The sequence below is a fragment of the Ictidomys tridecemlineatus genome, chromosome 6, assembly GCF_052094955.1.
Source record: "Ictidomys tridecemlineatus isolate mIctTri1 chromosome 6, mIctTri1.hap1, whole genome shotgun sequence".
Lineage (NCBI taxonomy): Eukaryota > Metazoa > Chordata > Mammalia > Rodentia > Sciuridae > Ictidomys > Ictidomys tridecemlineatus.
Genome location: NC_135482.1, coordinates 159,515,080 through 159,530,972, shown reverse-complemented (window position 1 = coordinate 159,530,972; position 15,893 = coordinate 159,515,080). Strand labels below are relative to the sequence as shown.

General features: G+C 37.4%; 1 protein-coding gene and 1 long non-coding RNA gene across 5 annotated transcripts in view; one reads left to right on the top strand and one right to left on the bottom strand.

The window, feature by feature from the left end:
• Cog3 (component of oligomeric golgi complex 3) overlaps positions 1-10,290 on the bottom strand; it is a 52,875-nt gene extending 42,585 nt beyond the window's left edge. For 2 of the 4 annotated variants that reach the window (XR_013423360.1, XM_078015980.1), the window contains exons 1-2: positions 9,979-10,290; positions 1,380-1,526 (exon numbers count right to left, since the gene is read on the bottom strand). Coding sequence is in view for 3 of the 4 variants with exons in the window: in XM_078015980.1 (XP_077872106.1) it covers positions 1,380-1,526; positions 9,979-10,149 (318 nt within the window). In the remaining variant the exon portion in view is untranslated. The remainder of the gene's footprint in view (positions 1-1,379; positions 1,527-9,978) is intronic. The other 2 variants (XM_078015979.1, XM_005341241.4) reach the window with 1 other exon arrangement.
• LOC120888452 (uncharacterized) lies at positions 10,244-13,900 on the top strand. The gene is made up of 3 exons (XR_005732101.2): positions 10,244-12,440; positions 12,785-12,857; positions 13,761-13,900. It is a non-coding gene; the product is annotated as an uncharacterized LOC120888452 (long non-coding RNA).
• Positions 13,901-15,893: the final 1,993 nt, after the last annotated feature.

Genomic DNA, 15,893 nt, shown 5'->3' with positions numbered 1-15,893 from the left:
TATTAATGTTACCTAATCAGAACTGTAAAAATTTAAACTCAAAAATATTAGAGTGGTTTAAGAACACAGACTTTGGCATCATCCAAACCTTAGTTTGAATCTACTACCAATCTTAAAGAAAATATCTATTTAAAAACAGGTATATGGAGGTAGGGGTTCATCTTAAACAAGCATGAAGGAACTTTTTGGGGTGATATGAATATTTTAGGTCTTGAAAGCAATAATAGTTATACCAGTATATACAATCATTTAAATCATTACATTTAAAATGAGTACGTTTTATTATATGTTTTATTTACATATAAAATGATAACATATTAAGATTCTTTTCTATTTTTAAAGAGAGATATGCAGGTACAAATTTAATATAAATGATTTTGCTTTCAAATAGTCCAAAGTTTGCAGACATGGTGCAAGACTGCCTTCTACAATGCTCAGGGGGGGATTCAATGTCAAGGGCATGTAGTCTGGCCGTGTACCTTGGCTGTCACTTAGCGTTTATTGTGTGCCTGCCACACATCGCATTTACATGCATGTAATGCATATAATTATTAATTCTAACAAAAATCCTATAAGACAGGTATAAAAACATCCTTGTTTTACAGATTAGTTAGGAAACTAAAACCCTAAAAGGTTTTTTAAGTGATTTGCCTAAGCTCATAAAGATGGTTAAGTGACTTTCACATGCAAGTCAGAATAACTCAAGAGCCAGAGCTCCCAATTGCTATACATCACTGCCTTTCTTGACTTACTCTAGACACAATTCAGTACATCTGCTTTATATCTTATGTGGAAAATGCCTTAGCTTTAATTCTTAAAAAGACAGAAAGAGAAAACAAGGAAAGCCTATGCATTTATGTCTGAAAAATCAGCAACAAGCAGAAACAAAGAAAAGATTACTCATGCTATATTACTGAAAAATAACTATAAACCTTGGTCAAAATAAATGTTCAGTAAGTGGCAGCCAAGGTATGTATTTAGGTTTTTGTAAAAAAAAAAAAAAAAAAGCCAATAAGCCAAGGGGTGTGTACGTGTGTAAATATGCATGTGCTGGAAGGACAGGTTAACATTTATAATATATTCATTGAGGGAAATCAAATTCATAGTTCATGAAATATTAAAACCTTAATATAATCATATATCAATATCCAAACTTGGAATACTCTATTTTTAGGTATATTTCCAATATAATTTGGTCATCGATTCATTTAAAACACTTAAGAAACAGCCATAACTAACAGAAAATCATGAATGGTCTAGAAAGATTTGATGTCAACAAGAATCAAATATTCAGACCCTTTAATCAGAACCTTTTTCATTAGCCTATTTTGAGACATCTAAAAAAATTAAACACCCTTAGAAAAAGTAATGCCATTCACCTGCTGTGCAGTTTCAATTCTTTCTTCTTCCATTCCTAAAGAGGTAAAGCCCTTCAAGAGAATGTCTTCTGTAGATTCAGGCACTACTGAAGTCAGCTCAACAGGCAGGGAATGGGATGTTATGCTGCACAAGTCTTCAATTGGGAGCTTGAAAAAGAGAGCCACAAAATATTTAACTAAAAAATTCTCCAAATTTAACTCAAGGTTGGGCTTCCATTTTAGTTGTTTTCAAAGAGAAAAAAAATCTCCATTAAATCATATGAGGCTGAATAAATGCTATACAATACAACACTTTTCACTAAGTTCTGTTAAATTTTATTCTCAAAATGTAAACATGACATCAATTTCCCAACATTAGTAAGGTATGATTTTTCAGTTAGCTTTCTAACAATGGACATAAGTGTCTGCTAATCCACACACTTTTTTGTCACTTGAATTTCTTGTGTACCACCAGACAAAAGGAAAAGCCATGGGCTGCTGCAAGTAGACTGCTCTCCCAGGCTCTAACATAGAAAACTGATCAACCAACAGAATTAATAAATCACACCCAAGAACTAACCAACAAACTCTACCTCTTCCTATCACTTCCTTCTACTGGCACACATCAACTACCTTTCCTGCTAACAAGTTTTGAAATTACAATGGAATAGAAAGAAATTTAAAATTTCCCATAATTTCATAACAGTCTCACAGATAAGACCTCACCTTGACTCCAGTAGACATAGTACTGTCCTAGTTCTCCACTACTAAAGATAGCCCAGGTATTAATTTACCTGTAGCTGTACAGAAAAGCTGTTTTTAGACCTAAAAGAAAGGGGTAGCAGATGCTGGGGAAAGCAAAAGGGCCAACTATTTAGGTTCCTTCTAGTTTTCAGCCCCTAGTTCATGGCATTTAAGGTATGAAAGGCATGATCCAAGGTCTTAGAAAATTGCTTTGTCCATTTTTCTAAACACAGACCTTTTATCTAAACATTATTTTCTCTTCCAAGTAAAAATAAGCTAAATGCAAAATATACCACCTCTAATTTAGAAACATAATCCTTTAACATGGAGTTCTGTTGTAGATGGGTTCAAATGGTGCTATACTTCTTAATGGCATGGTACTCTTGTTCACTTATAAACTGTGTGATACTGGGAAAAATACTTGCTGCTTCTTTTCCTCAATTTCTTCTCTTATCTGACACAGATACAGTATTTGTATTATCTAACTATCATGAAGAGCAAAGAAGATAGCACAGATGTGGGAAAACTGGCTTCTCAGGAGTGCTAGGAAGCTACAGACAGGAAGTGATCAGAAAAGTCCTTGATCCACTTTTTCCCCAAGAATGAGTCTGACTCAAGAGCCAGGAGGATCCTGGGTGTAGGTAAATACGTCTTACTAGGGGATCATTTGTTTGTGTAAACTCTTCCTAAATGGTAAAAGAATCCCTGAACCACAGGATTGGGGCTCAGCAAGAATTAAGTTTCTCCACAGCAGTAAGAATATACCTGGAGTCTAATATGTCGCCAGCAACTGTGTGCCACCACTAGGGATTCTGTAGGATAGAGGGAGCTGTGCTGAGATAATGGCATGCACTCCTGCTCTGTGGAACCACCCCAATTACCAAGGAGCAATTTCCTGAGGAAGGGGTCATAATCCCCAGAGACAATGCTGCATGTAAAGTACTTAATGAAAGATTGCCACATAGTAAATATTCAATAAATTGGATCTACTGCTATGATTAGTATTTTTTTTTCACTCTTCTTATTAGCAGCAGCAATAGAGTAAATTCATAAATCTGAATCTACACTGCTTCTTGGGAACAGAACAGTCACTAAGCTATCTTTACAATAGTAAATTTAGGTGTATACAAGCAGACCATAACACAATTCAATCATATAATTCGATCAGCACAGTTTAGAGAATATCTAAACAGATTGAAGGAATCATGGATGAGGACTAGATTTGAAAAGTACACCAGAAAAGACATGGAGAACAGGCCAGAATGAAGAAAGATGAAAAGAATGTTGCTTGCAACCTAACAGCAGGAAAAAGTCAAATAATCTAGAAAATCCTAAGCATTCTTAAATCCATCAGGGCTGAGGTTACAGAATAAACTACATAGCTTAAAATCTGGGGAAAGAGGCATTTCCAGGAAATGTGGAGTTTTGGCTCACTTGCAGGAGATCACAGGAAAAATGGATGACAAGCACCACCCAATCAGGTAACAGAATTCAACTAAATTTTTTTCACAAATTTTTTCACTGACAAAACAGGTGTTCACAACCACTAACGTGGTCTCCTCTACAGACTTCCACTGCCCAGTTTGTGAGTGACAATGTAAACACAATGGTACAGGCCTGCAAGAGAGCACTGTTGCTGTGTGGGCAAGCAGAACACAAAACCCCACCTGAACCTTTCTCTCCAGAGGAACAAAAGCCTCAGGCCACTGGGAGTGGGGATGACAGGGCAGCAAATTCTGTCAACTGTAGAGCATCATTACAGTGAAAAAAGGAAAAAGTAAACAACTGCTACTGTGGGAATGGGCACATAAAAGAATCAGTAAACTTGAATGTAGGTCAATAAAACCACCCAAGTACATGTATGATTGGATGAATGGTGAATCTCTACACCATGTACAACCAGAGAATTGAAACGTTGCACTCCATTTGTATACAATGAATTGAAATGCATTCTGCTGTCATGTAAAACTAAGTAGAACAAATAAAAAGAATAATAATTAAAAAATAACAAAAAAATCACAGAAAAAATAAATTTAAAAAAAACACCCAAAGTGAAACATAAAGGAAAAACAGAATACAGCATTTAAGAATGACAAAGTGGTATTAAATGATCAGGTATGTGGGTAATTGGAATTCCAAAAGAAGAAAAGAGAAAGCAATAGCAAGAAAGAGAAGAGACAATAGAAATATTTGAAGATATAAGAGTCTCGAGTTTTCCAAAACCAATGAAAGACATGAAATCACAGCGCCAAGAAGCTCAGAGAATCCCAAATAGAATACAACATGCATATACACATACCATGCACGCACACACATACATTTTCTAGATACATTATACTGAAACTCCTGAAAACTAAAAATAAAAATGTTAAAGGCATATATATTCTCTATGTAATAATGTACATTATAATATAGAAAACAAAGACATGAATAACAGCAGACTTACCAGAAATTATGTAAGTTACAAGAGAGTGCCATCTTTAAAGTGTCAAAAGACATATATGAATATACAACCAGTGTAACTCTGCATCATGTACAACCATAAGAATAGAAAATTATACTCTATGTATGTGTAATATGTCAAAATACATTCTAATGTCATGTATAACTAAAAAGAATTAAAAATTAAAAAAAAAATAAAGTGCCAAAAGAAAAACCTGTCACCTCAAAATTCTACACCTAGTGAGAAGACCTTCTTATTTTTGTTTTGGGAATAGAAAAATTGAACCCAGGACCTTACACATACTAGGCAAGCACTCTCCCACTGACCTATGCCCCCAACCCAAGAATATCTTTTTAACATGAAGGGAAAATAAAGACAGTTCAAACGAACAAAAGCTGAGAAAATGTATTACCAGAAGACCTATACTAGAAGAAAAGTTAAAGGAAGATCTTCAGGCATATGAAATAATACTAGGCAGAAACTGAAATGAAGGTAAATATGACAGTATTTACTTTTTAATAATTCAGAAAAAAATGTCAAAAGGAATACTAGTGGCAATGTATTGTTGGTTCATAACATATGTAAAAAATAAAATGTCTGGCAACAATAGCATAAAAAAGGGAAAGGAAGAAATGAAAGCATTATAAGGTTCTTACACTATACATGAGTTAATATAATATCTAAAGGAAGACTATGACTAATTAAAGTGGTATATTGCAAACCTTCAGTTCTACAATACCACCCAGGCCTTGAATTCAATCTCTCTAAGAAAAGATTCTAAAACTATCTTTAAAGAATATATAAATCAATGACAAAATCAAATTCCTGGTTGTGATACCACATACTACAGTTTTGCAAAATGTTATAAAAAAAGAAACTGGCTAACATGTACAGGGGAAATTTCTTTATGTAGAATCTACAATTGTTTCAATTTCTTCAGTTGAGAAAGTAATGTAATAATCACATTCTTCTGAGTTCAAAATTCCAGACAAAAAGTAAAATTCTTCTTGTTCCAGAATCATTTGGACTATGAAGAACAGTGTTTTTAAATGTGTTTTTCTGAATAGGTAATAAATTCTCATAGCATAAAATTAATGGAAAATCAGTAAAGAGTTTTCTTTCCTTGGACACATTTCCCAGCCATTCACTTCCAAACTTTGTGGCAGGATATCAATGCTACTAGTTTATTATGTATCTTTCCTTTTCTTTAAAAAAAAAAAAAAGTACTTTTTTTTAACCCAAATAACAGTTCACTATATATATCTTGCCTTTTTCATCTAATATGAAGCATTTTCAATTGTCTCTTTAATAAACAATAAGGGAAAGATGGAATTTACTTTAAATTCATAGTTCTGTCACTAAACTATAAAAAGCTCATTCTTTTAAGTCTAAGAGTACAGAATGTTTAAGTAAAAAGTAGATCTCCATTCTTCCCCTCTTCCCTATCCTTCCAATTCCTCTCTTCTGAGGCAATACCAATGCTTATAAATTTGAGAACTACAAAATTTGAGGGCAGGATAAAGACTCTAAAAGTAAAAGAAAACCAGAGATAATTTCCAACTTTTATCAATCTTTCTTTCATAAATATTATTGAAAAAACATAATCTTTTAAAATCCAAATCAACAGCAGAGTTAAAATGAAAAATAACATTCTCCCCACCTTCATTTTAACCATTTTCAATATTTTTGATATTTTATAAATCTAAAAAACAAATTTACAGCTTCATGTATAAATTCATCAAATAGGTTCTATCCATTGACTCCTCCCTATGTAAGATAAGGAAATTAGTACCCCTATATTTTCTTCTATATTTACTTTTCAGATATATCAACTATACCATCTCTCTTTTACTGTCAAAATTTATAATTACACCTTATTCTGTGATTAAGTCTTTGGACTAATTTTTATACTATATGCTTATATATGTTTTACTATATGCTTCTTGCCTTCTATAATCTGCCAGAATTGTAGGTTCACTGAGAGCATCTTTGGTTTTGGTGTGCCACTCACTTTTACTGTCATTTCAAAAGGACCCAGGGGTGCCATATGCGTGTACTCAGTGTTATTTTGAATTTTAAAAAGTTTATCTTCTAATTTACTTTAGAAAATAAAATCATGAAAACTCTAGATACCTGAGAAGCTGTCACAGATATTTCAGACATATTCTGTATCTAGATGTTGTTAAGTAAACAAGGTAATTTATGAAAATGCTCTCTGATTATTTCAAGCATAAATACTACTTTTCAATCATAAGGCCTTTAAATATCAGAAACAGAAGGCAGCTTCCTATTCCCTTATTCTCTCTAATATAAAACCATTTTCTCTCCAACCAAGCACAAGAGAAACCACAATATAACTACCTCAAATAAATCATTTTTTAAAGTAGCAAAACAAGTTGTTTATTAACAACATTAGAGAAAATTCCCCCATTAGATACATTTGCCCAGCCAACTACTTTTCTCAAAATAGCTGGGATAGAGTGACTAGTCAAGGAGGGGTGTGGTGGTGTCATGTGGTGATGTCTCAAACCTGTCTGTTCTGACCTCTCATTGGTTCTGAGGAGGAGGTAACTCAGACTCTGGCTCTCTCACATTGTCCTGGCTTCTAGATGGGACAGATACCACAAGAGAGAGAAGAGTATAGATCTTAGTAGGGCTGGAGAGCTACAGTATAGCTTATGCAAATGGAGATGCTAACATATTAAATAATGACAAAAAACTATCAAGCTTTGCTTGACCAGCTCCATAAATCCAGGGGGCAAGGAAATAAAATAATAACAAGCTTTACTTCTTTTGTAACTCTGGGTTAGAGAAAAATCACTTTTATAATCAATTAGATCAGTTGACTCCATAAATGAAGCCTTATATTATTTTTTTCTCTTTGGAGCAAATCACTGAAGAGCTACAGATGAAATCTCAGAGCCTTCCTCTTCTTACCTTTGGTCTGAGTGACACTTATACCTGCTCAATCTCAGGCTTCAAATCTATTCTCTTAATAAGTCACAAATCATTTGAAAGAAAGCTCATAAATAATATATTAACAAGAAGCTTTCCATGTGTACTTCACATACCTGACTGCACTGATATTCTCATAATTCTCCATAAGTTTCCATTTTATAAAGAAAATAGAGGCTGTGTGTCTAAGCCACACTGTCTAAAAGAAAACAACAGCTATAATAGTAACTTACAAGTAAATTTCAGGGTAAATTATTTTAGCATTTACCAAGAATTACTAAATTCAGCAGAAATAAAAAGGCCCTAACTACTAAAAACTTTCCCCTTGATATAAGAAACTAGTCTACTGCAATTTTTTTTTTAATCTATGGGGAAAAGAATATATAACTCCTTTAAAAAAAATTTAAAATAATAAAAAACTCCTTTCCAAAGGAAAGGAACCAAACTTCTAAAGAATTTAATGGCTTTATGATATTTACTGAGAGTTAGCTGGCCTCTTGCTATTCTACTAACCTGCCTAGCTCCAACTTTTCAGGAAGTAATTTATCTCGTGAAAATTGTGAAACACTACAGAAAATTCTTTAGGATATACAAAATGAAAATTGGGGCTTTTTTTTTTCCAACACCAATGTTAAAAGGATGTAAAGAAAGATTTAAAAAATTATTTACTTCCCATCAGACAAACACTTTAGTAAAGGAAATGAGGGCTGCAGAGAACTTAGAAGCAATAGACTATCTCCCCCTTAAAGATTCCAGGATGGGTAAATAACAGGCTGCTTCCTTCTCCCAGGAAGTCAATTCCAAGACTGCATTTACCAGGGAAACTCACTGAACTTCTGAATTTATAAAGCACATACCTAACCATAACTTGGCAGTACCTTCCCTTCCAAGGCTGGCTTCTTATTTTCCATAGTTAAGTCTCACCTTAGACTGTCAATTTCTCCAAAAGGCCTTCCTCATTGTCTAAAAGGACACATCTCATTCCTTTTGGTCTCACTATCATATATGATTTATTTTTCTTATGTCATGGATCACTGTCTGAACTGTAAATATCTTACAGATATTTACAGACATGTGGCTCTTATTACATGCTCATGATCCCCAAAACTATGTGAACTTTCTTATTTATCTTCCTATCCCCAATTCCTAGTTCAGCATATAATTTACGTTAAATGATTACTACATGCAGCTAATAGTAAGTATCACTGCGTAATGTGGAAGAGTGAGGTGGAAATGACAAGATTCCACTTACTTCACTCCAAACCTACCCCATGCTCAATACCATTAAAAAACTAAATAGTTTATAACCGTTTACAAATTTTCCTGTAGAACATGCCTTCCACGCTCCTATGGCATTATGAAGTACAAGCATCCTGCTTTGGTGACAAAGTCTAATCAATTATAAACAGACAGGAAAATTTACAGAGCAAACAACTTGAATTATCCAGAACATAAAAGACTGATGGCCAAGTCAAAGAAAATTCCACTGGCTTCCTTATTTATTTCAGATCCACTTCTTGCACAACATCCTAGAGAACCCAAGAAAGAAAACTTATTTTATGGCAGAGCACACAATAGGAAATATGAAGAGAACCTTTCAAATCAAACCTCTAAAGTCTGAGAGCAGAAAAAGTTGAGGACACTAAAGTCAATCTGCAGTTGCACACAAATTGCATAAAAAGAATGCTTTCAACATCAGAAGTAATCACCACTTCTTATAAGATAATCCTAAATCTGGCCCTCAAAACTTGAAAAAGCTGATCAAATATAACAATTTGTAAAATGTACTTCCTGCCCTTATAATCAGTTGGACAGAATCCCACATGCACAATACCCCAACTTAATTGGATTAAAAACTTTGACACTAAAACCGAAGAGTAACATTATTTAGTAATGTACTGCCTCAGATTTTAAAAGAAAATTCACTTTCATTGCTTTGCTATGGGCCAAATAAATCTCCCATAATCTGCACTTAATAGAGCTCACTGATCTTGTGCGATGAATGAAAACTGCCACTCAAGACCAAGTTTTGGTCTATCCGAGTCTTCCCAAGGAAAAAGGAAGCTAGATTACTCATTAAAGTGGTAAACGAGCATCAGCTGGAGAAAGTGCAGCAGCAAAACACCTCAGGATCAGTGCACGTCCTGGGAGACAGTGGACTCACACGAGAGACACCTAGAGCAAGAGGCCAGGGGCAAGGCTCCGGGCCAACCGTCCCACGCCTCTGGGAGCGGGCTGGGTGCTGCCCGGCACCAGCGCCCAGACACTCTCGCAGCCCAACCCCCGTAGAAGCAGAGTCGGGGTCGTCGGAAGTGCTAGGCTGACAACCGGGGGACCTGCGAGGCCCCTCCCACCGGATCCGCCACCGTGGCCCGGGAGGAGTGGACAGACACCCGGGAAAAACGCTGGCGAGGCTGGGGTGGCGCCGGGGCGCCCGAGGAGTCCCTCTGCCCCAGCCCGTTTCGTCCGTCACCTCACCTCGGCCGGCACCGGCAGGTTCTCCGTCGCCGCCTTCAACTCCAACACCGAGTCCGTCTGCCGGTCGGTCAGCGGCGCCGTCGTGTCGGGTCTCCGATCCCACAGAGCCAGCTTCTCCCGAGCGTCCCGCTCAGCCGCCGTCTCCGACAGCAACAGCGCCGCCTCCGCCATCGCCGCGGCCCCGGCGGCCCTCAGCAGCAGTGGCGTGGAGGGGACCCCCAAAGAGAGGCCAGGACAACTTCCGGGAGAACCCGGGCTTCCAGCACCACAGCGGTGGCGGGGCGGGGCGGGACGGAATACCCTGACCCCGGAAGTTCTTCCATAGCGTGTGGGCGGGACAGAAACCAGGACAGACGTGGCTTTATACGGGGGTACAAATATTTCCGGCTTGGAAGTAGAAGAGAGTGAAGGAGAAAGGTTCTGACGGAAATAGAAATGCCCCTACCGGAAGTCTTTTCTTTAACATCAGTAACTTTATTGTTACGTATTGTTAAAATTATGGACAACTGCCCTAAGTCACCTCGCCCGCCAGAGTCTTGGTGAACTCCAGCATCTAGTGCCTTTCTTCTCATAGCTGAGTAGTCTGGGAGTTTAGTGAGATTTTTTCATGTTGGTGTTTCCGCCACTTAGATCAAAACCAATAACAGCAACTTTTTCAACATCCAGTAATATCCCTGTTTAAAAAAACCAATTTATGGAAACACAAAAAAAAAATTGTGTGTATGTGTGTTAAACCTTCTCTGTGTATAAGTTGGTTATCTCAGGAATTTATGATAGTAATGGAAAGACATGTAAAGGGTATATTATTCTGCCACTAAGTCATTGCAGAGATTTGAGCCACAAAATAAATGATGATAGTATCGGATTGTAATCTATATAATAAAATAATTACCCTTTTGTCTATACTGATACAAAAACAGGGAAGAGACAACCTTCTATCTTAGAGAAGAATTCCAAATCAATAAACATTTAAAAAAATTAGAGAAATAGAAAAATCATCATTAGGACATCAAAATAATAATTGTAGCAGACAAGATAGACGAATGGATATTAAAATGAGTCATCAAAAGTTTGAGGAGAAATGGAAATTTGCAAACACCCAAATGATATTGCCAAGTGTGTATTAATAGCAAGAGGAACAGTAATTTCAGAAGGAAGAAACCCGGTAAACCACCTTAACCATGTAATCTAAGTCAACATCATCATAAAACTCCTTGACATAACAATTTGAAAGCATGGTATACCTTCTGTGACATTCCTACCAAAAATGGGAAAAACTTATTTTACTCATGAAAAACATCAGATGAATTCAAATTGAAGGACATCCTACGAAATATTGATCAGTATTCTTCCAAAGGTCATGAAAGACCAGGAAAGACGAAGGAACTGTTGCTAGATATTGGAGGAGACTGGGGAGACATCCCAGTACAATGTGGAATCCTGGATTGGATCCTGGGGCAGAAAAAGGAAAATTGTGGTGAAAATAAATTACAAAATACAGAAATTCAAATAAGGTCTGTAGTTAGGTAATAGTATTGTCCCAGTGTTAATTTCATGTCTTTAATTGTATCCATGGTTAGGTAAGATGATAACATTAGGGGGAGCTGTGGGAAGGGCATACCTAAACTCCCTGTACAACTTTTGCAACTTCTCTAAAGTCTAAAATTCTCTTCAAAAATTTCATGTTGTAGAAAACGTTTATCTTCTTGGAGAGAAATGACTGGGTTATAATTAAGACAAATGAAATAGTGTGTGGTTCTATTAACCAAAATGAACACTCCCAAAGCATTTTTGTTTCGTGTGTGTGTGTGTGTGTGTGTGCATGCACACACATTGACTTTTACACTCGAGAATAAGTATGTTAATCAACTTTCCATTACTATAATAAATTCCAGAGATAATTAACTTATAAAGAGAAAAGTTTTATTCTGACTCAGTTTCAGAGGTTTCAGCCCATGATTACTTGGCTTGGCTGCTTTAGTGAAGAAACACATCATGGAGGGAGCACATGACAAAGAAAAAATACTCGCTTCATGGCTAGGAAGCAAAAGAATGAAGAAGAAGAAGAGGCCAGGATCCCACTATCCCCTTCAAGGTCACACCCCAATGACCTAAAGACCTCCCACTACGCCCAAACTCTTGCAGAAACTCCTTAGTCAAATTGCCGTTGCTGTGACAAAATACTTGAGATAAGCAACTTAAAAGGAGAAACGATTGATTATGGGTCTGTTTCTGAGATTTCAATCCATGATTTCTTGGCCCGTATTGGCCTTGGGCCTATTGCAAGGCGGCAGGCACATCTCGGCAGAAGTACTTGGCAGAAAGGAAGGCGGGAGAGAAAGAGATCAAAGTGCCTGGGTCCAGCTGTCTCCTTGAAGGGCATGCCCCAGTGACCTCACTTCCTTTCACAAGGCTCCACCTCCAAATGGCACCACAGACTGTGACCAAGCCATCAGCCCATGGTATGGGGAACTTTCAGATCCTAACTGTAACACTTCCAAGAGCATCTTCCTGGGGAACAAGGCTTCAAACATGAGCTTTCTGGGAGGACATTTAAGATAAATTGTTAGTTTTTTTTATTTGTTTGGAGGATGGTTTCAATCTTCCTGCCTCAAACTTCCAGGTAGCTGGGAATACAGGTACTTGCCACCGAGTTATCTTTTAAATTATTCAACTCAGCTTCAAAACACTATTTCTCTAGCACATTAATCCACTACCACTTTCTAAAGAAATTCATCTTACAGATATTTACAGACATGTGGCTCTATTTGTCTAAATGCCTAAAACTCACTCTCTTTTCTTCCAGGTAGGCTAATCTCTACAATCTCAGATATAAGATTGAATTCTGTAGAGACAATACCCCAGATATTATCTTTCAAGTAAGCATTTTTACAATGTGATTTTGGTTTGGAGAGGTTTTGTTTTGTTTGTTTGTTTGTTTGTTTTGGTACTGGGGATTGAATCCAGGAGTGCTTAATCACTGAGCACCACCCCCTGTCTTTTTTATTTTGAGACAAAATCTCACTAAGTTGCAGAGGGTCTCCCTAAATTGCCAAGGCTGGCCTCGAACTTATGATCCTCCTGACTCAGCCTCCTGAGTTGCTGAGATTACAGGCAGTTTTTCCTAAATCCATGATCACTGTATTTCGATCTAAACATATTTTTAGTTCTATAAAAAAGAACTTGTGTTTCATGAGGCTAACAGTGGACAGTGCAGATGATGATACCTAGGAAAAGACTTGGGCCAAGACTAGATGGAGTTCTACTTAGCTGCTGTGTGGTCACTTGAGGGGAGAGGAAGGCAGACAGGAGCACAGTGAAACCTGGTCTATTTGTGGGAGGGCTGCAGGGCCTGGAGGATCCACCAGTCACCTGCTGGCTCTACAGAGAGGAGAAGGGGAGACAATGAAACAGAGACATCAGGTTTTATGGGGTATTTTTATTCTGTAGAACATTAGCATAGAAGTACAGACATTTAAACAATATGGTGTTGCTCAAAATGTAGTGGAAAATGTGGTTTACCACATACGGTGGTTCACCCTCTGCCAGACACTAGTGTCTTTTCTGTATGGATAAACATTGTCTAGTCTCTCCCACCCCCAAAATAAAAATTGCCTATAATGGATTCACTGTTATACCAGGGAAGTGAAGGGGAAAGAGTCCTCTTGTATTTTATTTTACTTTATGTGGATGTTGAAATGTCCTTTAAAGAAGGAAATTTGTCAACATCTAGCAAGCGAGTTGTACAAACTAAATTTCTTCTTCTTATGTCATTATTGTAGGTGGTGATGAGCTTTTCCCTGAATCACTGGACACTATAACAGATACAAGTAAAGTGTTAATTTCCTACTACAATTCTCACAGTATCTTTATTCAAGTGTTGGTAATTGTTTCAATAAATCATTCGAATTGATACAATAAACACTTCTATTGCCTATGTCCATAAGAACAAGGTACACATATATATTCATGATGTGTGTGTGAGAGAGAGAATGAGAAGAAAATATTACATGGACCATCTTCAGGAGAGGACAAAATGAAGTCGGAGCAGTCTCGTCCCCAAATGATGGAGGTCCCCCTATCAACAGGAAGAAGAAGAGGAAAGGAGAGGGGGAGAGAAAACAACAAAGAACAGGAGAACTGACTAAAAAAAATGTAAAAACAAACAAAAAAGTGACCCCCCATTATTGTGGACAACTTCTTGTTTCTAAGATCTTATTCAGATTTTTGTTGTTGTTTTGATACTGGGATATTGAGCCTGGGGGCTCTTTACCACTGAACTACATCTCCAGCCCTTTTAATTTTGAGATGGAGCCTTGCTAAATTGCCCAGGCTGGCCTGCAACATGTAATCCTCCCTGCCTCAGCCTCTCTAGTAGCCGGGATTACAGGCGCGCACCATGGCACCTGGTTCCCAGATTTCACTTTTGGTCTCTTGATCATAACTGTAAGTAGGCAGGGTAGGGGTTGCCATCTTCCATTTAGAGACAAGCAAATTAAAAACAGGGAGATTAAGGGAATTATTGAAGAGTTAGGGGAGGGTAAAGGGGAAAGAATCCTATTTTATTTTATGTGGGTATTGAAATGCCCTTTGAAAAAGGAAATTTGCCAACACCTATCAAATCAGAGACTGGAGAAATGGACAGAGAGAGGGAGTAAAAGAGCAGAGCCATTTGATCCTGCAGTTCTATCTCTGAGAATGTATCTTAGAGAAATCTCATGTATTTTTTTAAAAAGAAGAAGAGGAGGAGGAGGAGGAGAAAGTATACACACAGGATACTTTGTTATTGGGGAAAATTGGAGATAACCTAAATATTTATCAACAGGGAAAGAGGTTTTATTTTTTTTTCTCTTCTCAATTGCTACATAAAAACAAACTCAAACCAAGCATGGTAGCAGACACCTGTAATCCTAGCTATTCTAGAGGCTGAGACAGGAGTTCAAATTTCGAGTTCAAGGCTAGCCTGGGCAACTTAGCAAGAACCTGTTTAAGACAAAATTAAAAGGGCTGGGGATGTTTCTCGTTGGTAGAATACTCCTGAGTTCAATCCCCAGTACCACCAGAAAAAAAAAAATCACGTTCTAAAACAGACACTATTTTACAATTACCCTTCATGATTTTGTGGGTCAGGAATCTCCAAAGGGCACATTGAGAAAGACCTCTCTGTGCTCACAAATCCAGAGCCATAGCTTGCGTGACTGAAGTGGCTAGAAGACCTAACCATTGAGGAGTGACCGCCAGTCTCCACATCTCCAAGTGGTCTCTGGGCCTCTCTCCACTTGCTCCCTCCAGCATGAAGACCTCAAGGTATTTGGACTTAAATGGCTCAGAGTTCAAAGAGATCCCAGAGGCTTCTTTTGACATTGACAGGAGGTCACTTGTGCTCATTGTCAAGTAAGTCACTAAGGTGGCCCAGATTCAAGGGAGGGAAATTCACTCCACCTCTCAATGAGAAGAGCAGCCAAGAACTTACAGTTCTTTTAATCTGCACAGATCCCATACTTTGTAATCATTAAAGGGAACAAAGATGCAAGAAGATGTGCAAAGCTCTGAGCTCCATCCCCAGAACTATGGAGGAGGAGGAGGAGGAAAGTATGATGTGGGTTCTGCTTCTACTAATCTGCAAATTAACTAGGGACATGAGGAAATTTGCAAAAGTAATGGAAATGTGAGCTTGATGTGGTGAGAGTGTTACAAGGGTACACATATTCCAAAACTTGATCCAAGTGTACACTTTAAATATGGATAAAGTCCATTATACACATGTACAGTGTACTTTGATTACATCTCAATAAAACTGAAAGGGAGGGGAGAATGAAGATCTGTAAATACTGACATGGAAGAAAGTTCACTATATATTGTGGAATGAAGAAAGGGCTTGAACAATGTGAATGTAATCTCATTTTTGGTTCAAA